The following is a 26,509-nucleotide window of genomic DNA, read 5'->3' on the forward strand; positions in this document are numbered from 1 at the left end:
CGGATGTGGACAGACGGAACACTTTTTTCGGCCAAAAACTCGCGAATGAGAAGCGAGGTGTGACACGGCGCGTTGTCGTGGTGAAGAATGAAGCCATTGGTCCATTTTTCTGGTCGCTTTCTTCTTACGTCGTTTCGCAAACGTTGCAGTACACCCTTATAAAATTCAGAGTTTACAGTTGTTCCCCTTGGAACGAACTCTGATCGCACTTTGCCCTCACTATCGAAAAAAACAACGAGCATGACCTTGATGTTGGATTTTGACTGACGTGCCTTTTTAGGGCGAGGAGATGAACTGGTTTTCCATTGGGAACTCTGCATTTTGGTCTCAGGGTCATAGCCATAGACCCAACTTTCATCTCCAGTTACAATTTTGACCATGAAGTCCGGATCTGCATGAAGATGACCCTTCAACTCCGTTCAAATTGACACACGATTTTGCTTCTGTTCATCACTCAAAAGTCTGGGAACAAATTTTGCACTCACTCGTCTCATTTGCAATTCATTAGTTAAAATGCTTTGAACGGATCCGTACGAGATGTTAAGGTCTTCCGATAGCTCTCGAATAGTCATTCGCCTGTTTCAACGAACCATTGTTTCCACATTTTCAACTGTTTTTGAGGTTACTGGACGTCCCGCACGCTGCTCGTCTTCAACAGACTCATTTCCGTTTTTAAATCGGTTATACCATTTGTACACAGTCTTTAAAGTTACCACATTATCGCCGTACACCGATTCTAACATTTCGTGAGCTTCTTTGGCACTCTTTTGCAACTTAAAACAAAATTTAATGTTAATGCGTTGTTCAAAATCCATGTTGCGTGACAGACACGATAAACACAACTTCACTCTAGCGGCTCTGGCAGCTGACTGGCAAGCTCGAACGTGTTAAACTTGTCCCTGCCTGTCTCAGTTGATCACGCTATTGGACAAATTACAGCATATGGATGTAGCGTCAGCAGTTGCCGCTATAAAAATTCATTTACCGTATTTTTTGATCACACCTCGTATATAAATACAAAAAAAAATATTTTCAAAACATCAACCCCTACCTCTTTATATGAATATTTTTAGATCTTTTCTTAAAATTTATTCCCCACCTCTAAAACCTATATATTCAGTTTTTTGTTTTTTCTCAAACGCTTAATTTTTATTATTACTAGCTGGGAAAGTCATACGATACTTTCCTAGGGTTTTAAATTTATTTTCAGTTTTACCTGTACATTTACTTCTATTATTTTTTATCTTTATATTTCAACTTTATTTTTATCTGATTACAACTTTAGTACTACGAAAGGAATTGATTTATTTTATACATTTTTTATATTTTATATGTAATAATTTTACATACATTAATTAATAAAAATTCTTAATTAATTGTTTAAATATTTTATTCTTATATAATTTGGTATGAGTGGTTGTCTGATATGAAATATTGTTTCATATTAGAAGAAAACTAAAAATGTACATGATAAATGTTCTAAATTAGTAATCTGATTTTCACATTTATCGAGGTAATTTTTTTATGATAAAAAAAATCTCTTGTAATATAATGAGATTAAACTTTTTTTTTTTTACATGCCTCTAAATTAAAATATCGCAATAAATAAAATAAATCAACTCTTTATGTGATGATTTCAATGCCCAGCATTGAGCCATATTGTAAGCTTAACTTGGCTGAATATGTATATATCAGGATAGTAAGTTTAAATGAAATGAAATGTTACGTATTCTAATTATTATTATGGTCACTGGTTATGATAGCTGCTTCACTGTATTTAAGAGATAAGTATAGTGGTGGTAATGGTGACGTATGCGTTCTTGCGACAAGTGACCTGATCGTCAGTCTTTTACTTCATCAGAAATAATTCTTGCAGTTACACTACTTGTTTATCGGTTAGTGAACGTAGTACAATAATCATTGATATAATGAATTTTTCGTTTTATACAACTTTTTTTAATCGACTTTTATTAAGTAACGATTTATTGATACCTTTTGTCATATTATTATTAGTATTATTTTGGTATTCGGGAACAAAAAATTATAATTATTGGCAAAAATGTGGTGTGTATTGTAATAAACCTTACATACCGTTTTTCGGTAACGTAAAATTAAATTATTTATTTAAATCAAATTTAGAAGTAATCGATAGACTTTATAAAGATTTATCCGGAAAACCGTACGGTGGTATTTATTTATTTACATCGCCAGCGATTATAGTTCGCGATCCTGAATCGATTAAAAAAATATTAGTAACAGATTTCAGTCATTTTATAAGCCGCGGTTTTCATACTAATGAAAATTCGGATCCTTTATCAAAAAATTTAATACATATAAACGGTCAAAATTGGAAATCCGTGAGACCAAAATTACAAACCGCTTTCGGTATAAATAAATTGAAAAGTATGGTACCGGAAATGGATAATTTAGCTAAAAAAATGTTAAATAAAATCGAAAATGATAACGAAGTTAAAATTAAAGGGAAGGAAGACAGAACATTTGATGCGATTAACATTAGCGAAAGGTATATGATCGACGTGGTTTGTTCATGCGCTTTCGGTATTAAATCTAATGCCATCGATTACGATGAAAAATCAGAATTCTTCAAAGTCGCCAGAAAGGTATTCAGCGGTTATCATTTTCTTGTACACGTTTTTGTGGGTTTTCTTTATCCCGAGTTCCATAAATTATTCAATTTGACCGTGGCCCGTAGAATTGTAACAGATTTTTTCGCTACCGTTTCCAAACAATTGATTTTTATGAAGAAGACAATGAAAGAAGATCGGAAGAATTTTCTTGATACGTTAATTTTTATGACTTCAGAGAAGGAAGAGAGTGAGTTTAAAGGAAAAAACATAAGCAAGTCCCTTGACACACATCCGACACTGGGTGACCGTGGTCAGAAACAAAACGAGGACTTACCTTCCTCTTCATCGTCGATAAGTGAGTAGTGATTCTTATTTAATTTTTCTGTTACAAGTATGTTATTGACGTTATTGCCTTGATAAACACACACAAATGGTTATTTATAAAATATTATATTTTTCAAAAATAATAAGATTAAAGAGTGTTGTCCTTCAGAATAAAGAAACCTTATATTTACGTAAATAGTAATTTATGAATATTTACGTAAGATTACAATATACTAATAGTAAAATTCAATGATACTGTTTTTATTTTGAAAATTACCTAACGATCTATAATAATTTACAGATTTATTTAAATTAATGATATATTTTTCGAAACAATATTACTTTCTGCTAAATTAGTATTAATATTTAGATAACATCGAATTATCTCTATACTCAATTAAAACGTTCTTAAATATACTCAAATATTTATCAATTAACATTTTCAAAATTACTTTATTCTAAATCAATTTTATTTATTTTTGTTTACATCTTTGCATCAGTATTGTTTCCTATAATAATTATTTTTATGTATTAATTTGAACTATAAATATTTCTCTTTCTTCCATTAATTTTGTACTTAGTAAGTTTTTACTATGGTTTTGTGGGTTCTTTCAAGGGAAATAGGAATAGCGAAGTAGGTTTTTATCGATATTTTTTTTGCTTTTTTCGGTGTTAATTGTGTTGTATTCTATTACGGGAAAGTTTGAACGGTGTTAAAAATTTAGAAAAATAATTTCTTAGTTGTTTAAAAACTATATTACTTAAATTTTTGTTTCTTTAAATATTTTATTAAAATCTTATTTTGAACTCGTAAAAATTTTTTCTTACGGTAGAAGCAATGGACCAAGTTTATTAAAAAATTACTGCTAAGTTGTAATTTGATTATTTTATCGGATATTATTGTTTTTATATATAATATTCATCCTGAGTTAGATATGCTACAACATTATTTAGCAGGATTTCAGAAACATTGTTTCCGAACTTGGCTAGCATTAAATAATAATAATTTGAAAATTATTATCATTTGTGTTTTACTTATTTTTTCATTTACCCATTAACAAATTTTCTTATCTAAAAAAAACAGCAAAAACATTACAGTACGATTCATTAAATAAGTAAACAATTATAAAAAATTACACCCTCACCATTGCAGATCAAAAAGATGATTGTCCTCCACCCAGCTACTTGAAATTTAAGTCTTAAGACTTGAATATCAACAGCTTAAAACACTGCAAACAGCTTAAAATTTATATTATTATTTTTTTTTTTGCTTAAGAGGGAAGTTAAGAAAAGCTAAAATTCTTTTTACAATTCTTCAAATAACTAAAATTTTTCCATTAAACTTTTCCCTGGATCGTACCTCGGCCAAGTCAGTAGATGCGTGTCTGAAAAGTGACACACACTTTTTTGTTTTATTCTCTAGTTGATTTTGAGATTAGGGAATATTATTTCTTATAAAATTCATATTAATGTGAAAGTATTTTAGTGAATAAATATAAAAGAAATATTAAGAATTGAAGACAATTTAACTTAATTCAATTAGTACAACCCAAAAAGTATCTACAGTGTAAAAAAAGGAAATTGGTAGAAGTTGATAAAACTTGTCTTTTTTGAAACAAATATAAAAATAATATTAATCTGTCAGAAGTGTACTTGGATAAAAAATAGTAATATCGTAGCAATATGCCAGTATTAATTGAAAACATAAACTATTGAATATTAAATTAATGCTAATTATCACCAATTATTATGTTTTAATTCTCCTTTCAGTTAAAAAGTGCATTTGAAGGTTATATTTATAAATAAATGCAATCTGATGAAAAGTTTACGTCAGTATCTGCTAATTTAAAGTACCTTGTGGTCTTGGGTTATTAAAAATGAATTAATAAAAAATTAAAAATAATAAAAGAGGTATAATTCATTATAATATTTAATCTAAGAATTAATAACCTATTAACAAAGTTAATTATTTCTTTAAAACGTTTATAAAAAAGTATGCAACCAATTTGTGTAAATCGATTTTACATCATAGTGGTTTGTGACAAGATTATATTTTCACATATTATATACAAAAAATAGAATCAAAATTAACTTAACATACTTCGTCAGTATAAGTTGTTTATCTTCAATTTTTCTTGGCTTTGTATTGCGCCTCCATATATTAGTGCTCTGAAAAAATTTGGAAAAATAAAGCATCACTACATTCCAATGCATGTGACTGATTGAAGGGTAAGAGGTTATATATGTAATTAATATTTTATTAATTTAGCTAAATATTTATAAACAAGTTTTTTAAACTTGTAAAATAGGATGAACCATGTTGAACTTATTATGATGACACATTTATGTAATTGCAGTTTAACTGAAGTATATCTAATGATAGACAAAATTTTGTCTAAATTTGTATAAATTTTCCAATTTATACAACATTTTTTATTGATTTTTTTTTGTTATTTTTTATTGATTTAAATGCTAACAGAACTAGTAATATAAAAAGGAAATACAAAATTCCTTTTATATTGTTTCACCCTTTTATTTTATTTTCTAATTAGTACATGGCAATCTGTAATAAGCAATTCCTCTCCCAGATTAATGAGATGAGGATATGTATGACATGTAAATGAGGTGTAGTCTTGTACAGACTCAGGGCGACATTTCTGAGACATGTGGTTAATTGAACCCCAATCAGTACAGTATCCACTGTACAGTGTTCAAATCCATATAAAATCAATTAACTTTTATAAGGATTTAAACCTCAGTACCTTTGACTTTGAAAATTATCTGTTAAACAACTGATTTGCGACAAGTTACCAGCAATGTGGTAGACTAACTCAGTCATCCTTTTGAAGTCTTATGAACAAAGGGAATTTCTGAAATTCCCTGAAAAGTTTAACCTGATCTAATATTTAGTATTTTATTTAATAACATGTGTTATTAGATGAAATTCTAAGTATTAAATTAAATACTAACAGTTGGATAGCTTTTATTCAACATGTTAGAAATATCCATGAAAAATAGAGGATTTGTATTCTTATCATGATCCACCATTCTAGGGATGCTTAAAACGAAAGCTCCAACTTTATTTTTAGATGATTGGGATTCATTTCAAAGTAGAATTTGTACTTTTATTAATTTTGCATTTATTGATCGAAAAATAAAGAGGGCTATTGTAATAAGGGGAAGATAAGGCTTGAAAGATTTCTGCTCTAAAACTGGTTACATCTTCGATAATCTGGGATAACTACAAGGGTTGAAACATCAGTACTAATCTATAATGGAGCTCAGAAGCTTTGATATATTAGTTTGGTATACTAATATATTAGCTTTGATAGAATAAAATGCTAGTGATCCTATAATACCTTGAATTTTGAACCCTGCATTCTTATAATTGAAATATAGTACTCTAGTAATAGAGGGGGTTTTGTTTTGTTACCTATAAAAGTAAGTAGATTTATTAAAGATGCTCACTTTTAAACGATGAGCAATCTTTTAAAAGATACTCTTTTTAAATGGTACTTGAATTTTTATTATTACTGGATGCAAGGGTTAGTTCTTTTGTTGTTGAGTATCAGGGACATTCCAATGAAAAAGATGAAGTCAAAATTAAAAAGCAATATAAATTTTAACTTATATTTAAAGTAAAAAAACTTATATTTTAACTAAAAAACGTAAGAATAACTTGATTTTTAACTAATTAATTTTTTAAATATTTAAAAAAAGTTAATTTTGACCAAAGAAAACTTAAGTTTTTTTACCTTATTATAATATAAATATTATAATAATTGTGGACTGGTACGAAAGATAAACTTTATATATAAAATAAATAAATAATAAAAGACTTTACATTATTGTCATCTCTGATTTAATAAAATAAAGTTTAACATTTATTTATTTATAAATAAAAATAAATTTTTATTATTATATTTTTCTTTTAATTTATATTGTTATAATTTTGCTTTTGTGTGCTATGAATTTTATATATCCTTCAACAATTCACTTATTATTTAACCATTTATAAAAATAATTATACTTACTTTTTTTAGACTACTCATAATAATAAATAAAAAAGTTCAAACAGAAATCTATGAATTCATCCACCTACACAAAAAATTTCACTTGATCAACATAAAGAGATTCCTTCAAGAAAGTTGAGATATGCAGTCATCCCGGGAGGTGCTGGCCAAAATTTAAGGGATTGATTTAGGACATCAAAATAAACTAAACAATTCTATGTGAACATATGTCCTGCCTTGCTTTATCTTCCATCTGTTTGCTATTTTGTGTTTTTTCAATAAAAAAAAAAAAAAAACTACTGTCTACTTAACAGGAAAATTGAGGTGGAATACATGCAACATTTTATTTGGCTATAACTCTGGAACCAATGAAAATAAGTACCACTTACAATATATCGTTGAAAAGCTCTCAGTGAGGGCTTATTACTGCAGTTAAGAGAAAATCCAAAATCCAAATTTGTTTGGATTTTAGGCGTTTTTTAGACACTTTTGGTCCAGTCGATTGCAATCAAAACGGGAGGTGCACGACTAGATGTTGTAACAGACCTAAATCCAAAATTTCAACATCCTACGACTAATCGTTTTTCAGTTATGCGAGATACGTACAGACGTCACGTAACTAGTCAAAATGGATTCAGGGATGGTCAAAAATGGATATTTCTGTTGAAATCTGAAAACCCAAATTTTTCGAGATTACAATACTTCCTTTACTTTGTACAAGGAAGTAAAAAGGATGGATTTAAAAAAAAATTAGGTCAATTTTTCCTAACGAATTGATTTGTTCATTTTTAATAATCCTAGGATCTGGCCGAGGCACTTTTCAGCAACAAAAAAGGACTAAAGTTAGGAAGCCAGAAAAAAAATCACATAAAGAAGATGCTGTTTTACTTCTTTCTCCCAAATTACCATTCTGTAAAAAAAAAGTACAGGAGTGAAAGGAAAAGCTAGTGAGAAAGAAAACGAGTGATTGAACAAATTATTGAAAATTGAAAGGAGTAGAGGTAGAAGAAGACGGGGGTTGAAAACCAATGAATTCAAGGTAACTTGAATTTTTAAAAATCTAAAAAAAAATACACTGGCTGATGAAAATTAAAGGTTAAAGAAAAGGTTGAGAAACAAGCAAGATAGAAAGTGGTTTCTTAGAAAAAAACTGCGACGAAAGAGATAATCAAATTACAAAAAAAAAAATTAAGGAAAAGATTAAACGCATGAAATCACTGATTATGACAAAGGAAAAAGCCATAGGAAGAAAGCTTAAAGAGATATTTATTCCTGGTTCAAATAAAGATGTATTTAGGAAATAAAAAAACAAATAGATGGAAAAATGAAGATATTATAGCAGCACTAGTTTTATGATCGCTGCCTCGCAGATCGTTCAAATTTTTAGAAGAAACGTAAAATTCCTAGAAATTTTAAGGTCATGTAAATGAACTATTAATTTTAACTTTTTGCCTGGATTCCAATAAAATTCGTTATCAGCAATGATAACAGAAGGAGAATCAATGATATTTTCAGACAAAAATAAAGATTCTTTTTTTCGATGAGGTAAGTTTGGATAGTCGAAGGTCATACGATCAAAAGTATGAAGTACTTAATTTATATTCTAATACACAAGTTTAATGTCATTAAAACTGAACTGAAAGTAGCCTGCGTAGTATGATTTCGATCAGAAAATGACAAAAGGTATTCTTTTTGAAATTATTTATAAATTATCTAAATCTGGATTCTGTTGTTGCAGTCTTCAGCGATGGCTGGTAGAAATCAGAGAGCTTATAGGTGTCTAGACATTTCAACGACGAAAACATCAGTATTTTCGGGGAGCCCATTAAAAGATTTGGGTATTCGTTGAAATGTCACATATGATTAAAGTTTTATGAAACCACTTATTAAATGATACTCTCATTTTTACCACAAGATATTTTCGTGTGGAAATACATAAATGTGAAGTTATAGAAGAAGAACTGAAGTTAGCATCAAACTTGCAAAAGAGGCCCCGCAAAAAATATATTAAAGGGAGCTTACAGAAAAGTGCTCATTTGTTTTAACTTCTTGGGTATCAAAGGAAGTAAAAATATTGATTCATCAACAAATTTTTTCAAGGTGAATGGCTTTGTTTGGACTGGTGTAATTATTATTATTATTATCTGAAATACTAGAAAACATTATTAATTTTCTCTACTGCATAATGAGATAATGAATAATATGTGGTAAATGGGAATGATATAACGGAAGTTAAATACTTTATATTTTTGCTTCAGTCCAAATCCGTTTTACCTTATGATAATTCTCTACGTAGTATTAGATTTATTGTTTGAATTAGATATTAAATTATCAAAATATAATCTTTTAGCATTACGAACAACTTTTGGAAAATTAGATTTGTAATTTTTCAAATAATTATATTTAGATATTTCTAGGAGATATTTTAGCGTAGAGCTAATATTATTAATAATCATTTATTACTAAAGGAGTTCTTCTTTTTATATTAATTTTTTTTTTTTTTAATAAAAGACAAGTTTGTAAGAAGACCTGAAAAAGTTACGAAAATTGTTAAATTTTTCATCAAAGCTAATTTTATTTCTCAGAATAAGGTTCTCAAATTACTGAGTTTCTTTTTGATTATCTTTTTATAAGAAAAAAGTTTTAAATATCTTTCATTCATAAATAACCGTACCGAAATTTGACAACTGTGATCTGAAACACCGTAATCTGTGTAGAAGAATCGAACATTTTCTTTAAATTTATAAAAATTGTCACTACAGCTGGCCGAGGTATTTCTAATTCTAGATGGTTGAGAGATAGAAATACTCAGTCCTGCTAACGCAAAATAAGTTAATAAAATTAGTAAATTGTGTATTCGTCACATAGAGTAATTGTTCAAAGAGTAACATTAAAACATAGTATGGACTGAATTTATTAGAAATTTTTAAAAAGCTTCCAATAGTATTTTATGTAGAAAGGTTTCAGAGGAACAAAAGGAGATATATAAATTACCATCAATACTTACATTTTAACTGACTTGTTGCGAAGAATTCAAAATTAATTTCTTTCACGAATATATGTTAATTTTCAGCTTTTAATCAAATCATTCATCATTTTTATAAGATTAAACTGATAAACATAATTTTTGTTTCCTAACATGCAATACATGATTTTAATCTAGTTTTTGATGCTGAAAACGAATATAAACTCAGAATATTTCTATCACTCACCATTTTTGAAAAAAAAATTAAATTTTAATTTAAGAAATTTTTCATTTTTCAACGTATAGTTAGCATTTTAAGCTCCTATATTGTATTTTGTTAGCCCATTTTTTATTGTTTAACTTTGTTAACATAAATTGTAAGCTATAAATAAACAATACTAGACAAAGAATTAAATCACATCATAGTAAAAAATTATGACATCATATCTAATATTGAAGAGTGAGCCTTCATGGACAAGATTAATCGTGTCTGCACAGGTCAAAACATGTAGCTAAACACACATCTGTGTTGTTTGTATTAAGCACTGGACTTAGGAATGAATTAATTTTGTTCATTCTTACTGCCGTCTTAAGTTTGTTCACAGTGCAGTGTCATAATACACATACATAACAAAAGGCGGTGGATGCCTTTTGTTATGTATGTGGTGAGTTTACCGTAAAATCAGATAGAAAAAAATTAACCCACCGGGTTGGTCTAGTGGTGAACGCGTCTTCCCAAATCAACTGATTTGAAGTCGAGAGTTCCAGCGCTCACGTCCTAGTAAAGTCAGTTATTTTTACACGGATTTGAATACTAGATCGTGGATACCGGTGTTCTTTGGTGGTTGGGTTTGAATTAACCACACATCTCAGGAATGGTCGCATTAAGACTGTACAAGACTACACTTCATTTGCACTCATACGTATCATCCTCATCCATCCTCTGAAGTATTGTCTGAACGATAATTACAGGAGGCTAAAAACAGGAAAAAGAAAGAAGATAGAAAAAGCATTACACCTTTAATTAAAAAAAGCATATCATTTGTACTTTCAGTGTAAAATTGGTGATAAGGATAAGAAATGGGCTCCTCATATAGTATGCATTAATTGTTCTGTATATTTAAGAGGATGGCTGAAAGGTACACGGAAGGCTTTGCCATTTGGTGTACCAATGATTTGGCGTGAACCAAAGGATCATGTAACAGATTGTTACTTTTGTTTAACAAGTGTATCTGGAATTTCTAAAAAAATCTAAACATATAAAATATCTTTCATTGCAATCTGAAATCAGATCTGTATTTCACAGTGAAATTATTCCATTTCCTAGCCACCTGTGAATGTATGTTTCGAAAGCAACGATGAAGAATCAGGCAGTACTGAAGAAGACAACAATGATTTTGATTTATCTTCCAATAAGTCACATCTTGTATCACAAGGTGAATTTAATGACTTAATTAAGGATTTAAATCTATCAAAAAATCAGGCTGAACTTTTAGGATCGAATTTACTTAAAATAAAAAATACAAAATTTTCGGACTTTTGAAGCCGACAAAAAGAACTTTCTCAGTACTTTATTGATGAAAATAATTTGCTTTATTGCAAAAATATTGATGAGCTTATGTTGCACTTAGGAAAGTTCATAAACCTGAGGACTAGCGCCTTTTCATAGATTCGTCCAAGTATAGTTTAAAAGTGGTTTTACTACTCAAGGGTAACAAATATCCTTCGACACCAATCGCTTATGATATTAATTTGAAATAGACAAATGGTGTGATGAAAAACGTCCTTGAAAAAAAAATTATAAAGAGCATAGCTGGAACATTTGTGGTGATCTGAAATTCATAGCTAGCTATTTTATTAGACATGCAGTTAGGCTACACTAAGTGTATGTGTTTTCTTTGCGAATGGGACAGCCGAGCTACGGATAAACATTATGTTACCAAAGAATGAAAGAAACGAGACAACTTAACTCCAAATGGGACAAATATTATTCACGAGCCCTTAGTTGAACCCAAAAAAATATTTTTACCCCGTCACTATATCAAACTAGGACTAATGAAACATTTTGTAAAAGCAATGACGAAGGATATTCCCGGATTTTTATACATCAAGCAGAAATTTCCGAATGTAAGTGAAGGAAAAATTAAAGGAATATTTGTTGGTTCTCAAATAAGAGAGTTGGTCAAAGATGATGTATTTAACTCGATATTAAATAATGTAGAAATTGCAGCTTGGGCTTCATTTAAAGACGTTTGCAAAACTTTTCTCGGCAAACAAAAATCCGACAATTACCACGATATCGTTAAGCAACTTCGTACTTCAACAGAGCTATGGGATGTAGTATGTCTTTGAAAATACATTTCCTCCACTCACATCTGGATTTTTCCCGGACAACCTCGGAGACGTAAGCGATGAACACGGTGAACGTTTCCACCAAGACATTTCGGTGATGGAAAGTCGCTGTAAAGAGAAATGGAATACTGACAATGCTAGCCGATTACTGTTGGACATTAATTCGAGATGTGCCTGAGGCTATTTATAAAAGAAACGCATCAGCGAAATCATTCTAACACAGGTATGGCCATGCAAAATTAAAATTTTACAAGTTTAAACTTTATTTTCCCTTAATTTTTTTGAATCATAATTTAAAACTAAGGGTGGTAGAAAAATTGTATTTACAGATCTGTAATGTATGCAAAAAAGCAATTCAAGAAATGGTATCACACTTAGAGAAGCATAAAAAACCTCTTTGTTTATCGGTGTCATTAAAGTGTTTTTAAAATAGCTTTGTTCTAGATTTGTTTAAATTAATAATTAATTAATCAGTCATTATCATTTATTTAAAATTAACAATAAAAAGTAATTATATTGTGTGTTATAAAGTATCTTATCAAAACTGCGCAATATTTTTATGTTATAAGTTTAGTAAGTAATTAATTATTTAATTTTTAAAAAAATATTTTTTTCACTGGCAATTTTCCAAAGTACAATATTAAATAACATATCGATGCTCCGAAAAATGAGGATTTGTATACTTTTTTCCTCACTCATACGTTTCTATTGTATAATTGTAGAAAATTATTAATGACGTAACTAATAATAAAATTTCAAACCACATAGTTTGAACAATCACGTAAAGTGTACTCATTTTTCCTCTTTATGAGATAAGCCAATATTTACAACATTCCAGCATAAATTAAATAAAGGATAAATAATTTATATTTTCTTATTTTTAAATGTTTATGATAATTGTATGTAAAAATAAAATATTCTTATACTTACTTCCTGTATAGGATAGCTTAATAAATATATATAGCAGGCGTACCGTGAATATCATTCACTAAATATATGATAATACCTTATTATCATCATTAATCTAAGGGTTCAAATTCTTGTAAGTTTGGCTTTTTTTCATTCACTATAAAAATTCATTCTCGCCGCCATTAGTAACTATAATTGAATCAAGTAACTATTTTTATTTAAAAAAAAGTGAAATGTTATTACTTTAACGATAAATAAATAAAATAATTATTACTTTTAATTATTACTTTTTGTAATTGTCGAAAAGTAAATGCTGTAATATTTATGAATTTAATGGAAAGAAACAGGTGAAATTATTATAGAATTCATTTGATGTATAATTTTCATCCGTATAGAGGTTGCTAGTAAGTATCTTTAACAACCGATTAACGTCAAGATCTGACATGGGTCTGACATGACGTCCATCTGACATAGGTCAACCCATCAGAAATCAGGAATGTTTTATAAATTTATGTTTTAGATAATATTAGTACCCGTTTTTCTGTTTTTATGTGAGGCAAAAATAGAAAAAAGACAAAAAATCATAACAGCCGTTTAATATTTCATCTATATTGATTTTGGATTTGGTATCGAAAATATCATTCTTATTTAAGAATTTCGTATTTAATTTCACAAAAAATGTAAGTAAATTCATAACTCATTCTGTAAAAATGAAAAAATTACACTGATTTTATGTAATTAAGTGAAACAGTAAAATAAAAAATAATTTATAAAACTAAAAAAAAACAGTGTAGATATAATAAAGATTATACAGCGTAGTAAAATGTTATATTTAAAATTATATATGTGCTGGTGGAGCATGCGATTTAAAAATTTTATCAATAAACTAAATGTAATACCAGCCTTTTATTCAGTGTCTTAAAGGTATGGTAGAAGATAAACAGTTGAACGGAAAAAATTCAATATTTTTAGTATTTACCGCATGATAATATAAGTTATGAAAGGATTTTCTAAGTAAAACTAGTGTTTATGAACGCAAGTGTGAGAAAATAAAACACAAAATAACAACCGATTAAAGATAAACGTAAAATAATGGCAACATCTACCTCATTGTATAAATATTGAACAACTAGGAAGATGTCCATCTCAAATTAATAGAAAAAAATAGTCAAACTGAAATTCCAAGGTTCTGTTATAAATATTTCTCAAGTATAGTAGATAGATTGGGAAATGAGCAAGTTCGGGCAGATCTTGAAGTACTCTGAAGTACGTTTCACAACGACGTACGTTTTTCCTTCACTTAGATTCGAAAATTTTTGCTTGATTTACAAAAATCCGGGACCATCCTTCGTCATTGCTTTTACAAAATGTTTCATTAGTCCTAGCTTGATATGAGGAGGGGGTAAAAATTTTTTTTGGGTTCAACTAAGGGCTCATATCAAGGATATTAGCTTGCAATCTTCTAGGTAACACCAAAGATGAAATGGTGGAAAAAGTTCTAGGACCTTATTTTGGATGTAGGTACTAATTAATATACGGAGACTAGAGGAAATATGAAAAAAAAATTAATCCTTCTGATAGCAATCGGTGGGTGTTGTATACAGTACATATATTTTCTGTTTTTCATGATTTAAAAAAGTGATTATTATTATATATATTTATTATTTTGTTAGTTTGTTAATAGTTTAAAAACCATGATAATTAAGCATTGTTACACTTATAAATTGATATTTAACTGAATTTTTTAGTACGTAGTAGAAAATTTACCAGTCCTGGAATATTTAAAATTTTTAATTTACCGTTATAATTCGCTATGCATTATACCAAGATTTATAAGCCTAGTTTTAGTAAATAAGGTAAGCTGTATTGACGATTCGTTAGACTGATTCATACAATTCATAATAATTTTTATACCGGTCTACATTCCTTGATGTTTGCTATTTTCCTAAAAACCGGTTTCTACTGAAGTAAGGATATATAACAAACATACTTTCATTCAAAACGTAGAATTAACTCATCGTGGTGCATTTAAATATACGATGTATAACAAAAAAACAAAATAGATCTAAACGAATTATATATTTATTTCTTGTTACTATAAAACTTGGCGTCTATATATACTATGTTGATGCGCATAATTTTTCCTACACACAATGAAATTTTCAACATGTAATTTAATTGCTCTTAAAAAACTTAGATTAAACATTTTCATTTTTAAATTATATTTCATTACCATTATATAATAAAATATAGCTTTATTTATAAAGAGGGATTTATTTACAAAAAGTACTCTAATCTTATTTCGAACAGTACAGTAGCGTTATAAATTAGCAGGTAATTTAAAGATTGTTTAATTAAGGAACTAACGAATTTAGTAATTTACATTTACTTTAATACATAACTAAATTAAGCATCTTTAAAATTTTCTGAATCGTCTCGTTCTTCATCTGAATTGTTCTCTGCGAGACAAATTAATGTGAGAGTTGGTCAATTAAGTCGTCCAATATTCATTGATTTTTGAAGTTTTTTTCTATAAACTTTTCCGTATGACTTCTATAGCAATTTTATTTAGAACTTCATAATTTATTTTTCCCGCCTCAACAATTTTAAATGTGTTATTTGCCAGCCTCCTTCACTTGCGCAGATATAATTTCTATTGGGTTATAATGTAAATAACAGGATATAAACAAATAACTTCATGTCCCATTTCAAACGCCAATTGATCTAATTTGATTTAACTCATGGTGCATTTTTAATTTCATCCTGTAAAATAACTCTGCTCTTGTTTCTGTAGTACAAAATCGTAACCTTTTTGTTAGAATCTGTTATCTGCTTACAAAATTTAAAGTTTTTCCTATTGTTGATGCTTATAAAACTACAAAATAAGAAAAAAATTATGAAAACTATGAAGTAGTGGAAAATAAAAACAAATTTAATGAATACAATGTGAAAGTATATAAAATTACTACAGCTCACATTACTGACGAGGCCAAAAGCAAGTAATATCTTCTACTGCTTTTTTGAAAGGATTGTCCCCCTGAAGTTGTTTCCGTCACATAAATTCACACAGGTGGTTGTCCAATATTGTCAAAACGACGCCTAAAAGATGATTTCGTTCCCCCCCCCCAGGTCCACTACTGTATTTCTATGAGCACCTGTGATCGGATCAATGAAATTGCGACTATGGTTAACGGTATTGTAACTGTAGCTTAGCACCTTATGCTGTTTTATGCACCCATTAATGAGAAATTATAAGAAATCCTGGAAAAATATTAACAACAATGACAGGCAATATGTAGCAATTGATCCTTCTTCAACGACGAATAAAAAGCATTATCTAGTCTCGCGACAAACGTCACTAAATCACCCACTGCTTTTTAGGTACACGGTCAACATTGTACTTTCGTTTAGTGAACATGGAGTCATCGATTTCAAGCCCTCCTATAACTTGAGAAGAAACTAAGAATTTTTCTGCAAAAACTCTCGTAAATAGTTTTCTCATTCAACACACGGTACAGTAGTGATTAATCACCAAATCTTGTTTGCAAAATTCTCCTAAAGTTAACTTAAAACTCCTTTACTAAATTAAAACACCCAATTAAAACAGTGGGTTTTATAACAATTCAAATTGTTATAAAACCCAATTTGAATTGACCAACAACCTATATTAACAAGCAACTGAAAAGTTTTTGTAACATTTTTAGAGCAACGCCTCCTTTCTCTAGTGTCCATAATATTAAAACCATGTCGTGGTCATTTTTACACCTTTTCTCTTTCGGCACTTTGTTGTAACTTAATGCTTCTTTAGATTTACACAATTCATAACCTCGAAACTATTATTAGGAGGTTCTATAACAGACTAAACACATACAATTGCTGAACACTGACATGCACAAACTACATTTGTGTGGCCAGTCAGAACTTGCTTTGTCGCTTTTAGGTAATGGGCAATGTACACGAGATAAGATCTCGCGGCAAAGCAGCTTATTATTACTTTAAAAACATGTTCCAGTGTATTTAAATATGTTGTTAAAACTGTACACTGCTATACAGAAAGGTTTAAGTTTTACGGGCGGGTGACAGATTCTGACCCTTTTTTGTCATATCAAGAGCTGAATGTCGGCCTTTATCTAGTAGGAACGAGGTACACGTTTTGCTCTAACAGAACTGTGGCTGGCATTATCCATAACAGAAAACGATCGTTTTTTTAACAAGCATAAAATATTTTTAAACAACTCTGTAAACAATTGAACATTAATTTCCGAATAATAGCAAGCATTCACAGATTTAATTTTGAACTAAATACTATAAATAGTTTTACTTTTTTAGAAATCTAGTTTTTGTTGAACCAACATGCAGTAATGTTTACCTACCGCCATTTCAGGACGTATTTATTTCTCTGTTTTTAAATTCACGGTCTGGAATGATTATTGTTTAACCACGTGTTGTTTAAATAAATAGATCTTCCTATATGAAAATTCTCTGTTGCATTTTCTCAGAAATCTTTTTTGTACAGATATATGTCTGGCTGTTCAGTTAAGAATTTCCTTTCAATTCACTTTCTATATTAAAACCTATTTTCTTTAAGAATATGCTAAACCGATAGTTTAGAGCTGTTAAAATTTAGTTTTTTTTTCACATTTGCTCAAGTTTTTAAGCAGTTATATATTCACCGCGGTCGTTTTAAAAGCTTAAAACTATACCTCATTAGGAACATTCATCAAAATAGTTTAGTTCCGTAACTTTATTTTCTTTTATTAGAGTTTTGTTGGACTATCAAAAGATGGGATATTTGTATTTGATATTCATTTTTTTTTTACTTTGCACTTACATCACGAACTTCAGCAATCGGTTTTTGCAATTGTGAGAAGTTTGTTATATCAGTCAAATTTTGAAAAACTTATATCCATCAGCATTGTGGTTTTTTTAGTTTGTTTTCTAAGGTCTTTATTTTTATAAGAAGCTTTTAATTTGAGTCGGTGTATATGGCTATTCATCAGAATAATCACACCCATCCATTTTAAACAATTAAAATAATACTCAATGAAATTTTAAAACAAATTAAACAATAATCCAATTATCTTTAATCATAATTTTAAAATAATTTCCTAAACAAAACTAAAAAGAATCACCAAAGTACACTTTTAAAAATTAATCACTCTGTTTTCAAGTAGAAAATGTTTTGACAAATATCCATAATCGGTTTGCTTAAGGGCTACAATTAAACAAAAATCACAAGTAGGAACTGATAATGTTGTGAGGCAAGACAGGTGGAAGGTAAATGTAATGGTTCGACTGTTGAAGCCGATATTATACTTGTATAACTTAACACTATAGATTCTTTACAATTTTTTTCATAAATTCAGTAAAAATAGTTTTAGCTTATCTTCCTTTGTTTCATACAAGTTAAGCTTTTGTTATGAAATCTTTTGTATCTTACAAAAACAATATTTTTATAACCAATAAAAACAATAATCAGTTTTGTATCTCATCAAAACTTTAATATATTATTGAAATTTTCACTTTTCGTACCGATTAAATAAAGCCTTACAAACAGTACAAAAATTTCTCTTTTTATCTAATTTTTAATATACCTACCTCTATTTCCTTTAGTTCAACTCCCTGTTTTTCTTTGGGTTCTACAATCGTTACGTCTCAAAATCTCATTTTGAAACTTTAATCGTCGCTTTCATAAAAATTTGAATTTGAAACTAGAGCACTCCTTTGTTTAAAGTCACTATCACAGCCTAATTTGAATGTTCACTTAATTCAACTCACTACTAAAATACGATTTTCTTCATTAGGATGTAATTACTTAAAAAATTCATGCAGATCTATAAAACTATGTAAAACAATAAAAATGTAATAAAAAAATATGCGTAACAAATTTATTAAAAACAAACATCAGTTAAATTAAGAGAAAATGAATATTTTGATAAATACTTAAGCATTCAGATCTAATAGGGGATACGAGTAGTAGAATATTTCCAAGTTGTATTAAGATACTGTTTATTCCATTTTTAAGAAAAGAAATTTCTAGATGGCTGATACAGAATTAATGGACATAAAAAAGTTCAGTGAGAAGGAAGTAAAAATATGGAAGCTTATATGCCAGCATCCATGTAATATCAAAATAAATGTACGTTGTTTAGTCTAGTTTCTGAGCATGCCTGTTTAAAGGTCAATTTAAAAAAAAAAAAAAAAAAAAATATATATATATATATAATGAAACTAGAGAAGTATAATTTTTATATAGATTTTCTTTTTAATAGTATTATTTGTGTCTTAAAAATGTAAGCTAAGATTGTACAATTAATGTTCTTCTGAAGAATCATCCTCCTATTAGCACTTAACAAATCTAAATATTTACATTTCTTAATATATATTTTGAATTATTGAAGATTATTTTTATTCATTAGTCAAGAAAATTTATGGCAATGAAACCCTTCAAATTTCAAAATCTGGAAGTAAAATTTATGTAATAACAAAACTCAAAGTTAATAAAGATATTAAAGTGTATTTAAGCACTTTTAATTATGCTTCCCTGATCAAGGATAACAAAATAATCAATAACAAATATGGATTTCATTATTTCTGGGTTGTAGTAAGAACAAAGATGTACTTCATAAAAAAAGTCGACTTCATAAAAAAAAGAATACTTCATAAAAAAAGTCGACAACGTAACTATGTTGTCGTCTTTTTTTATGAAGTTATGGCATTAGTTTTTATGTTATGGCATTAGTTATTTATTCTTACATAGTGGATAAATAATGATACATGAAAAAAGCTTAAAAAATTATTATTTTTTCTTTTTCTGCTCCCTCACCACCAAAAAAGTATTTTCATTTGTCTAAGTTTGTTATGTTAAATGGAAGAATCTAAAAAAAAATCCCCCTGAAAATGTACACAAATTGAAAGTTATGTAAGATTTCTTTTTTATGGTTGGGGGTGAATTATGATGAAATTTCATTGTAATATTTTTATTAAAGGTTTAAATAAACAAAAAAGTTTAAAATATTCCAAAAATTGATATTTTTTAACTTTGATTGGCTCCCTTACTCGCAATATTGATTCTAATTTTTAGGGCCACTACTACTATGATTAAGAAAACATAAAAAGATATGCAATAAGTAAAAAGATAGCTTTTTCGATTTTGGGGAAAGGAAGATAATTTTGGGGAATTTTTTTTATAAAAATTGTAAGATAAGCATGTACGCATATACTGAGCTTAAAGTGGGGTTGTCTTCGCAAAATTTTGTGAAAATTGACTTCCAAAGAAACTATCTACTCTATCCGCTGGAGATACAGACCCAAATTTTTACCAACAAATTGCCCCATATACACAAGTTTTTGTGCCAAATTTCATCAAAATTGGTTTATCAAGTTAAAAGTTATTAAGCTTCAAACCCGCCAACACACGCTTACAACTCCATTTGTTTTACATGCTTTTCTTTAACTCTCCTTCGTGCCTCGGTTCACGCTTCCAAGGTTTCAGTTTTGCATATGTTTAGTTATATTTTAATATATTAATTATATTTACTTTTTTTTCATAGACTATATTAGTCATTTATATTCACTATAAATAAATTCAATGACAGGTAGACTAAATTATATTAAAAACATTGTGATTATATAATATGTAAAATTTAAATAGAATTAATTAAATAAAAAAATAAAATAAAATTTTAAAAGCATATGTTTTTTAAAAAAACCAACACCAGTGACAATTGCAGTTTTATGTCACCATAATGTATTTATGTTTGTACAATATCTATATATTTTACGTTTATTCATTTACAAGATCACTGACAATTTTAGAGTGCAGTTTTTAGTGCAATGTGATTAATTAGTTGGTATTTAAATATGTAATAGAAATTTACTGTAAAACATGGTTTTCTATATTTAACATCATACTAAAAAGTTAAAAATAATATTTTCAAAAGTAAAGGACTGTTGAAAAACTAAGTTTAGTGTACAAAATAATACAATTCAAGGAAAAAAATGATCCTAACAATGGATTACCCAGTAAACATAAATAGAAGATAATCTTGTTTTCAACAAAATAATTTGTATAAAGTTGTCTTATTTTCACAAGACCAAAATGAAAAGCATGAGGTGTGCTTTCATATTCAATATCTACATAAAGTTTTTAAATATGACAAAGGTTTTTAAAAGTGGCTTATTTCACTACCACCTGGTGGTATGATAAGAAAATAGAGTAAACTGTTTCTTATTATTGAGACTACATAATAACATTATATTTGTATTTTCTTTTTGCAATTTTATTGGATAAAAAGAATAATTTTTAGTAGTAGCTGATGTTCTTACACACAGCAGATTTTTTCTTAGAACATGCTTTCCATGACTGTATAGAATTAAGTAAAAAATATACTGCTTTCATAAAAATGTTTGCTTATTATTTTTAATTACAAATTATTAATATAAATTTTTTTTATTCTTAATTATCTATGAAATTACATAAGTTGTTCATTAAAATTATTTTTGTAAATGTTGTGTGCACTGTGTATATATATATATATATATATATATATATATATATATGTGTGTGTATACATATCAGGTTCAAGATAATTTCAAATATCCTTTATTTTTATAGATATGTAGTAAATAAGTTAGTTGTTTTCATGTTTTATCCATTAATTATATTTTTTGCGGTTAATTATAATGTATTAAAAAGATTGATAATGTGATAACCTAACAATGATTAATTAATTTATATTTTAGTTTTCTCTTGAACCAGAAAAATCAATTTTTTTAAATTTATACAAGTTTTGAAAGAAAAAATGTAGGTTAGACTGGAGTTTATCAAAGATGTGTGATATTCTAATAACTATTGAAAATAAGTTTTTTAACCAATTAAGCTTTTATTTATGAAATTATTCAAAAAAATATTTTTAGAAATAATCCCCTATTTAATTTTTTTTACATATAGTTTATAACAAAATTAAAATGTTGCTACTGATAAAAAGTAATGTTCCTGAATGGTTGTACTGTTTCATGTTCCAAAGACTCATAAATACAAAATTAGAGAAATATCAGTTACAAAATTCACTGTTTGGATGTATGTGTGTGTTTTTGCCTTCTTAAGAACTATCTGCAGTCATAAATTTTGCTGTGATACTTGTTAGTATACCAAAGTATTTTGTGATATAGATTAATAATTCTGATGGTATTATTATTCCATTAGAAGAAATAGCATTGAAATCTTTTGAAACCATAAACACCAAAAAAAATCTGCACTCCTAAAAATTGGAGTATATTATTATTTTTATTACTTTTGATTATTTTCAGCATGATTTTTTTTTTCTAAATGAGATATCACAATGAACTCTAAATGAGGTGTGAACAAAATTGCCCATATGCCAGTTTTAATAACACTGATCTATAAAAAAAAATATAAAATAAAATCTTTACTAGCACATTTAAACAGATAATTGATTGACTGATACGGTAAAAATATAAAATGTTAATACGAATAACTGAATATAAAATTTGATCAACAGCCTAGGATACTGAGAAAAATCTGCTCTACCTTTGAAAAATAAGATTCTAGACAAGATGTGAAACCAAACTGTATTAATGATGTTCAGTGTTCATTGTTATTCAACTATAAGGGATGTTAAGCAAAGCTAATCTTTCCTTCCTTTTAAAGCGGTTTTGAAACAAAGATTTGTCTATGTTCTATGTTTGTAAATTACGGTATAAATATATCATAATGTTCAAAAAATTACGGAGTTTGCTTATATTTAAAATAGTAGTGATTACTGAAGAAATTAATTATTAAATATGATGTCAACAGCTTCTACAATATGAAAGGATTAAAATTTATTTTTCTAAACTACAGCAATGACAAGTTTAAAGAGGTTACATTACAAAACTAATGAGTTTTGTCAAAATTTAAAAAATCAAACTTATTTTAGAGTAGGTTTTTTCAATCAAAAAACCTTATTGTTATTTTAGAATAGGTTATTTTAACTCAGTATTACTGAAGTAATACTAGCATCTTGAAGAGTCATAGAAAAAAAACCAATGATTTTTAATCACTGGCATTAATCTTGGCAGTGGGAGCTTATTGTTCTTCACTGTAGGTTCTGAGTTCAAAATTTAGTAAACACTTGACATTTTTAACATTTAAACAATTCCATATGTCATATTTTTCCACACACAACTTCTTCATCCCATTTTTTAGTTATTTTTTTTTTTAATTTGTATATATTGTACATAAATATATACCATTGTCTATTTAAAAACATTTTTTATTATATTACATTTATAAGTTAACACTAACTTTGTTAGCAATATAAATATCACTTTTTTCAGAAGTCAGTCAGTGTAAGTCAGTAAATTAAGAATCTTAACTATTTTATTCCAAACTCTTCCATTTCTTTGTACTATTTTTTCAGAAGCATAAACCATCAAGTTAAAAATTGCATTAATTTCTTGCAGGATAGCATCTCTTTATTTTTTTGTTGATATAATTTTACAATAATTTCAGTAGCCATTGCATGTGAGTCAGTTGATCAGTGATTAACAACATTATAGGGTCTTTAAAAAAAATGCATGATAATCGTATTACAAACCTGCTAACTGACAATGGATGTGAGTATTTACCAATGTAGGTGATGAGATGATAACAATTCAAGTTCAGGTAAGATAATATTTATTAAACTTTATTTATTCAGTTGTATTATTCACCAAACAAGACTGTTTTCAGAAAAAGTTTGTTTGTTTTAATTACATAATAAAATTCATAACAATCTCACAATAAAAATGAAGGTATGCAATTGATTTGCGCTAACTTTTTGGTCAATTTTAATTAGCATCATTCATTTCATTTGAAAATTACTATAAAATCAAAACCAATTGACATAAAATTTTTCTATTTTTGGAGGTAGGTTAAACGATTGTTCTCAATAATTAAAATAAAAATTTACTCCAAAACTACTACTATTTAAGCGTGCAGAGCGTTTTTTACAATACAATGTTATCTTTAGTTTCAATGAATATTTTATGGGAAAAAACACATTGTTGTAATCTGTGAAATAATTTGGATAAGATGACGATATTTTGAAAATAGAAGTATTTAATATTAAGCTCTTGATTGTGGTGGGAAAGGAATAAAACATTCAAAATTACATTCACAGCTATTATTTGAGCTTGTATCCTGTACCTTGCTGTAGAGACCAGCAACACAAGGTCATGGTTTAATACTGCTTTTCAACAGTTTTATCAAATGACTTTATATTTTGTTAATATTACAAATTATAATCTAATTTATATAAATCCTATTACAAATTTAAATAATTTTTTTTTTGAGGTTTTAAAGGCATAGACTATTTTGATCATAGCTCCTTTTCCCATTAAAAAAACGAAAAATAAAGAGAATATTTATCTCTCCCTGAAAAAAAAACTACTGACATAGTCAGTAGACTAGTCTTGTCAATACAGATTATCTAATAAACAGACTCGTCATAGGATTAAAACCCCAGAAGAAACACAATATGGCAAGGGTGTAAGGGGTCCTTGCCACTTAAAACTTACACACTAAAACACTTAAAACATATAAACCATTTCCAATGAAACATTGATGGATTTCAAATGCTACAACAATATTACACGAATATAAAAAATCATATTTTTCTATCAAAGACTCAATTTATAAAACAATAACAAATTACAAAAACAATATTTATAAAACTGAAATTTAAAAAATATGTTACTAATTACTCATCATTTAAAATTTTATTCCAGTAGTGAAAACTCTTTCATAGCCCGAATAAATAAAGTTAGGAGCCTCAGTTTAAATAAAATCATATAAATATTTGTAAAAATTGTTTGTAATGGTTACTTACAGTACTCAATCTGAAAGTCGTTTCGCCATGCCTTCATCCTCCCTTCTTCGTTGTTGTCTGAAGTATCAAAATCATTTTCGTCAGAGTCTGATTCCTGATATGTTTGTGATGATTTTTTCTAATACATCATCTCGCTTATCTTCATTGCAGAAATCCTCTTCGATATTTTTTTCTGTATGCAAAACCCATTTTTCCAGTCCTCTGCCGTAACGTTTTCTAATTCCTCATTAATTAATTTCTCAAAGGCTGTCAACTTGAAAGTTTGATTTCGATCAGCAACTTTCTTTTTCACTTGCGCCCATATAAACTCTATCGCATTATATTGACAATGATATGGCGGTAGGCGAATAACAGAATGTGCTTTCTCGTTAGCTGTAACATCAATTTCATACAGTTTATGTTCATTCTTATACAGAAGTATTTTTTGCAACAGCTCTTGTTTAGTTTCACTGTCATTGCAAGCAACCACTTTTTCTTGAAGTCACTGTTGGATTTCAGCTTTCCTCCAGCAGTTGGTGGAAATTTATTCATCGCAATAGAGTGATAACTTGCATTATCCATTATATTATTATTATTATCCCTTCGTGAAAGTAATTCCAAAATTAAAACCAATCTTTTAAACTGTCACTGTTCATTTCTTAATGATAATCTGAACCGGCTTCTGATTTACTGCAGAAAACACATTTACTTTCTTTAATGAATCCTGTTTTAGGTGAACCTGCTTGACAACGAGGGCGATTAATGAATGAGTAAAGTATCGCTGTCGGCGGGTGACTGCACTGTGACTGCACTGCCGAGGGCATGGATTCCACAGGAAGTCGTGTGGTGTAGCACCATCTCGACGATGGTAGTTTATGTGATAAAGTAAATGTCACGCGGGACTCTACGATGGAGCTAAGTGGGAGTAAGAGATCTGTCCTCTTCTCCTTGGTAGACCAGACCGGAGACCGTAGTTATAATTTAAGTAAGGATTTAAACTCAAGTTGAGAGTCTCACTAAGGGAAGTAGCTATAAAGTTTGTTGTTGCGAACAACATTTTCTTGTGGTATGTTAATTTTATTGTGTAATTATTGAATTTGCCTCAAATTAAGAGATATTTACTCACTAATAGCTTACTTAAAATTAAGAACTAGGAGCGGGGTCGTGCTTCCGCAAATTCTGTTAGCTAGTTCAGAGGGCAACGAAGTAGGACAGTCAACATGTCCGAAAGAAACCTACAGCGAAGGCGAAGGCTGAGTCAAAAATTCACTGATGTAAATGTCTATCGAGGCATTTACATCGATGGTATCCCAACTGAGGCCTGGCTAATTACTGTGAGTTGTAATCAGTTAGAGGGCCAAAAGACAATCTCCGGTAAAGCCCATCAGGGCTAGGAACGGGAGGGCGGGTGGTGTAGCGACCGGAATCTTCACAAGGCGGGTGTCTTGCGCCCTACAAGGATTGGGGTGAACCTGCATGACATACTATTAAATGACTGCCTTTCCC

The 26,509-nt window shown here is 28.6% G+C and overlaps 1 protein-coding gene across 2 annotated transcripts in view; it reads left to right on the top strand.

Annotated features, from left to right (window-relative positions):
* Positions 1-1,901: 1,901 nt before the first annotated feature.
* LOC142321810 (putative cytochrome P450 6a13) overlaps positions 1,902-26,509 on the top strand; it is a 34,456-nt gene continuing 9,848 nt past the window's right edge. Inside the window, exon 1 of one of the 2 annotated variants that reach the window (XM_075360216.1) lies at positions 1,902-2,943. In XM_075360216.1, the coding sequence (XP_075216331.1) occupies positions 1,929-2,943 (1,015 nt within the window). In that variant the 5' untranslated portion in view covers positions 1,902-1,928. Of the gene's footprint in view, positions 2,944-25,834; positions 25,989-26,509 lie in introns of those variants that run through there. The other variant, XM_075360217.1, reaches the window with a different exon arrangement.

The sequence above is a fragment of the Lycorma delicatula genome, chromosome 3 (assembly GCF_047948215.1).
Source record: "Lycorma delicatula isolate Av1 chromosome 3, ASM4794821v1, whole genome shotgun sequence".
In the NCBI taxonomy this organism is placed as follows: Eukaryota; Metazoa; Arthropoda; class Insecta; order Hemiptera; family Fulgoridae; genus Lycorma; species Lycorma delicatula.